Here is a 6,303-nt window from a genome sequence, read left to right on the forward strand (position 1 = left end):
AAATTTTGAGTACAGTGACCATTTCTTTCAGGAGCACAGCAAAAACTATGTAGAAGACCTAAAATATATTGCATTTTATATTAGGTGCTGGAATAGGTGTGATCATCAGTATGATTGTAGCTACAGTTTTTCTCTTTACTAATTCACTTAAAAATAACCAACATTTATTTTTTTTCATGGATAACACCTTCACATGATTCAAACATAAAAAAGTATTCAGTGAGAAGTCTCTCTTTCTCTTGTCTCCATCCACACAGTTCCCATTGCTCCCAACAGGTAACAGATTTTTCTTTATCTTTTCAAAGATTTTTTAAAACATAAAAAATGTAAGCCAATAAATGTTTTACTTAAAGAAAAACATCAAACATCCAGAGAAAGTTTTCCAGGAGTTTGTATCTTTAAAAAAGTCAATCACATTTGGCCCCAGGTGCCCATGATTGTCCACCCTATGTCAGCTGAGGGAAGTAAGGCCTGGGAACCGGAAACGCTTTAGGGGGTAAAGGTGAACCGGAAGTCCTCCGGGGGAGCTAGTCCCGCTTGGCTGAGGTAACTGAGCATCACCCTCTGAACTCGCTCTCTCTGCTTGGCCTTCTGGTGATTTTCCCTAAAACGCTATCGAGGCTGCGGGTTAGTAAGGTGGGTTTTGTCTGTTAACTAAAGAGAAGCACAGATGCGTCCTATACTTGTTTTTTAGGTTTTGATTCAAAACCTCACGTTTGTGTTATGAATATAAGGCGATAATGTTGGTCATTCTTGTGAAAATGTTCAAACGTACATTTTTGTGCTCAAAGTTTGCAACATTTTCAACTGTGACTGGTGAATCTGGCCTTTATATATGGTGGATGTTATTTCGCAGAATGTTTGAAGTATAACGCAGAAATTCTAGTTCAATGAACAGTTGTGGATGGGTGTAAATCCCCGAGGAAAAAGTCTCCAGTTTTCTTTACTCTTACGGTAATTTTATTCCTTCTGAAGTGCCTTGCACAAGCAAACTGAAATGGAATTTCCGGTTCCTTCTGGTAATGCTTAATTGTACGTTTAAATTATTCCTGTCATTGTTTTAACCTTCCACTTAGCTTTGCTTTTGGAAACAATCATTGATAATTCCGAAGGCACTTATAGGAACCTTTATACAGGCATCCCGCGGTGATACGGTGGTTTCCGACCCCTGCAGTCTATTGAGCCGGTATCTTTTGGGGGGCATCTTACCTTCAATTTGTAAAAAACCGCAGTGTCTGTGAAGTGTGCAATAAAGTGAAGCTCAGTAAGCTCAGTAAAACGAGGTGTGCCTGTAATCTGTACACTCCATTTAGAAAGAAAATGGGAAGGTTCCACTAAGAACCTTCCACTTAGATTAATGCCGTCCTTTAACTTTTGATTATTTGCACTTTTGCTTTAGCTGTGATAATGCCTAAATGGATGTATTTGTTTTGCACCTTGAAGGAAAAACCCATATTACAATATCAGTCCAACTTGAAAATCAGCAAATACTATGTGGGTGGAATTTTTTTCAGCAGTCCTTCACAGTTTTCTTCTCTCGCCATTTCTTTAGCCAACTTAAGTGTTTATAATAACCCTCCTTGTGTTCAGGGTTGGCTTAAAGTAGTTATTGAATTGCTAAAAATTATATTCCCCACTCTGATGGTTTATAAAGTATTCTAATGTAACTTGAGAGAATATTTTAATTTTTATACTGCTTCATACCATAATATTAGGAAGGAACCTGTATCATAGGATTTTTTTTTAACATTATTTTTATATCATCGTGCCCACTGGGTGGCAGCATAGTGTTTTTAGTTTCTTTAGCTTTGACTGAATTTCATAGCTACAGTGCTGTAATAGTGGTATTCTGATAGTAATAGATATATCATATGTTGAATGCTGATTACATGCCAGGCACTGGACTAGTTCGTTTAGGTGCATTATCTCATTTAATCCTAAAAAACAAATCTCCAAATTTGTGACATAAGTACCCCTATTAAATAATAATGCAAGGCCAATAACAACACAGCCAGTGAGTGATAGAGCCAGAATGGAAACACAAGTGCTTACTACTTTGTGCTAATCAAATTAAAGCTATTGTAAGTTTAACCAAATAGTGAAGAATCAGCAATTAAGATGAGAAATCTGTGGATATTCTGAAAGAAGTGAGAATTGAATATTGGTTTTATATAATGGGCCTCAAAACAGTTGGGGGTGCATGCATGGTTTCCAAAACACAGTGTTTCTTAAATTGTGTTCCAAGACACACTAGGTCCTGTGAGATGCTTCAATAAAAAAAGGTTCCTGTGTTCAGAAATGCTCTTGGAGATTCATTAAAGGGTCTAAAAAGTCCTGCAGTAAAGAAACCTGTTTAACCCAAAATTTTTTTGAACTTATGGCATTCTTAAACTTTTTTGATTACAGCCCACATTAAGAAATGCATGCAGGCCAATATAGACATATGTATATACAACTGAAGTAAAATGTACATGAGGCAGTACTTACCTTGGTCTAAGCAATGTACTCTCACATTTTCTATTTTATTTTTTTCTAGCCTAGCCTTTCATTAACAAAAAAAATTCTGCTCAATACCGTTAACACTGATTTCAGGACCCATGAATGGATCACAGTCTACAGATTTATTGCACTAGACCTTGGGTCCTATTTTTTATTTGAAGTGCATATTAATGGAACACATTGAGGGAAACGTGTATGGACTGTGGTTGAAGGAAAGGATTGCTGTAATGGTAAATATCTTTGTTGAAGATAATATTCTTATGTTAGTGCTGGTAATAGTTGAATGAAGACAGTGTTTCTTATTGGGAATTTATTTTTTATAAATGAGGCCACCAGCAAAGTAAGAACATAGAACAATTTTATAGAGTAGAATTTCCAAAATACTTCCTTTGGAACACATGTTCCCCAGAATATTAGTTTGCTTTAGCATTATCCACAAAAAAAACACAAAAGTGTTCCATGATCAAGATAAACTTCAGGAATTTGAGTTAAAGTTAAGTAGCTTCTCACTATGCTAATGGTACTATAAGTCTCTAAGATGTGGAGTTAGTACGCAGCATTTTCTAGACTTACTTGACCATGGAACCTATTTTTAGACATGTATGTTGGGGACCTTGTGCCCTTTAGAATACACTTTGGGAAATGATTATGTAGATAATTAAGGCAAAAATGTTCTTGTAATATACATATTTTAGGTGAAAATTTTTATTGTAAATTATTCATGTAATTTTCATAATTCGTTTATTCTATTTGTTATATCAACATGATAGAGAATATCAGGAAGCCATTTAATGTTCTTAGTTTTCTTATGACCCATGGAAACTTTCTGTTAATAAGAAAAGCCTTTATGAAATTCTCTGGTACTGATTAATTTCATGTAAAACTCAAACTCTTTATTTTTAGTTTAAGTTCAATGAGCAATAAATTTCCAGCTGTGTTAGAATCAGCCCTTATTAAGGCATTTCGGCAACTTGTTTTTGTTTCATATTTGGAAAAATTTGAAGTTTAGTTTAAAGGTTAAAAGTTTTTTGAGAAATGTTTAAAGGATTTTCCTATATTTTATTTAGAAAGTGGCCAAAGTTAGTGTTTCCAAATATCTCTGTTGTGTTGCTTTAGATTAAATTTATAGTACCTTTAATAGTTTATTTCATAACTATTTATTTCATGTTTGGTTCCATGACGATCCTTGTGGAGAGAATTTCCAATTCTCTCATTTCCTTCACACGTTTCAGACCATTCATTTTTAGAATTTAATTATTTCTAAATTTTAAAATTTGTAGGTGAAATCCCTACTCCTTTTATTAAAACAAGTTGAAATTTGGGAAAGGTTTTACTGTGAATAGAGAGCATTTTACTCATAGTAGTATAAAATATTTTCTTTCAAGAAACTAAGTACTAACTATCAGTAATCCAGTCCCTTTCTTGCTTTCTTCCACCGTCATGTAACCTTTCATTCTTCAAATACATAAAAAAAAACTGGAAAACTGTCATTTCTCCAGAGCTTTTGAGATCTTACCTCCTGGCAATTGTCATCAGTTTTGGCTCAAATAAACTCCTATATATAAATAAAGAAACTAAGTGTTTTAATAATTTTACATAATTTATGGTAACTTAATAAAATATTTATCAAGTGTTTCCAAAGAATGTTTCTCACTGCACCTTAATAAACTTTCTACAAACATGAAACACAGTTAATGAAAAATTAACATTATGGAAGCATTATAAATTGACAAAAAAAGGTGCACAATTATGGATAATAGACAGTTATGAGCAATATATGTAATAATCATATGACACAGACAATAAGTACAATTCAGAAAAGGAAAAATTGGTGTGAGCTGGATTCATAAGAGAAGCTTCATGGAGGAGATGGAATTTGATTTGATTTTTAAATATGTGTAAGCAGAGAAGACAGAGGAAGGCATTCTATATTCGAGAGCAGAATGCACGAAGGTTAATTAGTTCAAGCTCCTTAACATGGCATAAAAGACCCCCAATACCTGCCTCGCTTCTCAAGCCGCATTTCATCTTTTCCCAGCCTTATGTTAGAATTCTAATTTCAAATTGTTTTTAATTCCTCATTTAAAAATCATGTTTCTTCCATCTGTGCCTTTGCTTATGCTGTTTATATACCCTAAAATACCCTTACCTAATTTTTTAGTTTGCTAGCCTTTTAACTTTTATGATTGTTAAGTCTTAGCCCAAAAGTCATTTTCTCTAGGTAGTCGCTGACCTTCCCAAGTCGTCCTTGATTTTCTCTTGCTCGATTAGAAGCCCCTTCTTTCTCCTAGGGATCTCTATCATGCACATGACTACATTGTATTATAATTATCTTTATATATCTGTATCTCTCTAGCAGAGTTCCTTGAAGACAAGGTCTCTGTATTTTTTTTTTAAGTCATTACATTTAGAATATGGAAGGGCTCAACAAATGTTTGTTGAATGAATGAATGAAATATTTTTTCTTTGTTTTCTTTATTTACATTAATGTTTTCAGACTTCAAGACTCCCCTTAGTTCTGATACATTGAACTTTAGTTAACAAGATCAGATTTACACTTGATTTTTTTTATTTATTTTTTATTATTTTTTTTATTTTTACAGAGGTCTTTTATTTTTTTACACTTATGCCATGAATTCATAGGGAATGGGTTCCAGCAGCTCAGGCTCCTTTCCATTGGTTCTCACAAAGTGTGCTTCTCTGGGTGGGGCAGGCTGGCGTTTCAGTTGAACCCAGGTACCTTTCTCTTTGGCTTCCTTCTTTTTCTGATCATTTTCCTTCACCCGTTTCAGGAAGCTATCTCGGCTCTTAGAGTGCTTAATATGCTCAATACGAACATTAATTCTCTTGGCAAGAATCTTGCCCTTGACTTGTTTGTTTACAACAATGCCAACTGCATGCTGAGTAACATTGTAGACCCTTCCCGTTTTGCCATGGTAACATTTGTGGGGCATTCCTTTTTGAACAGTGCCCATTCCCTTGATGTCTACAATATCACCTTTCTTGTAGATTCGCATGTATGTGGCCAAAGGAACAACTCCATGTTTTCTAAAAGGCCTAGAGAACATATAGCGGGTGCCTCTCCTCTTTCCCTTTGTGTTGGTCATTTTGACGAATTACTGGAAGATGGCGGTCCCGGCGGAAAAGGACTACACTTGATTTTTATAATATTCTGTTCCTTTCTGGAACCTCAATCATTCATCAATGTATTTCGCCTCTACCCAACTCTCAGACCTCACTTCTTCAGTTATCCCCTCTTTTCATGTTTAATCACTTGATGTTTACTGGCTTCTTTCTATAAGATGTAAAACGTTTCTCTCCTATCCCCTACCTTACCTCAATTACTTATAACCTTAAACTACTACCTTATATCTCACTTCATATCTCATTTTGTGAAAATTGCTCTTCAATGACCTGCTTTCCAAATCATTTTGTGTCAGTAAGAACTACCATGTTATCCTTCTGTCAAATTCAACTTCCCCTTGCTCAAGTCTATCTCAAAATCCTTTTCTGTGAGGTATTTGTTGAATTCTTCAATATCCTTAAATCTATTCTGTATAGGTTATTTAAATCAGAATTGTACTGCTACAAGTAGCGCTGATACCATTTACTCCAATTTGATAATGTACTTATAACTATTTAATTCATGAGGCTATTTACAAATTAATAATCAAATAAAAATTTAAACTGAGTTTAGCATCTTTATTTCATAGGTAAAGTAAATGGGGTTTAGGCACTGTGTACTTTGAACTCTTTGAAGTGTCCTTTGAACTCTTAAAGCACCCTTTTTTATCTATCATGTTT

The 6,303-nt window shown here is 34.4% G+C and overlaps 2 protein-coding genes across 2 annotated transcripts in view; one reads left to right on the forward strand and one right to left on the reverse strand.

Moving 5' to 3' along the window:
• The first annotated feature begins 542 nt into the window (after positions 1 to 542).
• Positions 543 to 6,303, forward strand: part of CCDC73 (coiled-coil domain containing 73) — a 115,784-nt gene continuing 110,023 nt past the window's right edge. Inside the window, exon 1 of the mRNA XM_033120419.1 lies at positions 543 to 636. The gene's annotated coding sequence lies outside the window, so the exon portion shown is untranslated. The remainder of the gene's footprint in view (positions 637 to 6,303) is intronic.
• LOC117030392 (60S ribosomal protein L21) lies at positions 5,100 to 5,643 on the reverse strand. Its single transcript, XM_033120421.1, has one exon. It carries the CDS (start codon positions 5,604 to 5,606, stop codon positions 5,124 to 5,126), a length of 483 nt encoding a protein of 160 aa, XP_032976312.1. The 5' UTR covers positions 5,607 to 5,643; the 3' UTR covers positions 5,100 to 5,123.

This window comes from Rhinolophus ferrumequinum, chromosome 11, assembly GCF_004115265.2.
Source record: "Rhinolophus ferrumequinum isolate MPI-CBG mRhiFer1 chromosome 11, mRhiFer1_v1.p, whole genome shotgun sequence".
NCBI lineage: Eukaryota > Metazoa > Chordata > Mammalia > Chiroptera > Rhinolophidae > Rhinolophus > Rhinolophus ferrumequinum.

What these genes read in the sequence shown, in the direction of transcription:
- LOC117030392 (XM_033120421.1), bottom strand. Translation starts at nt 5,606, where the DNA reads ATGACCAACACAAAGGGAAAGAGGAGAGGCACCCGCTATATGTTCTCT.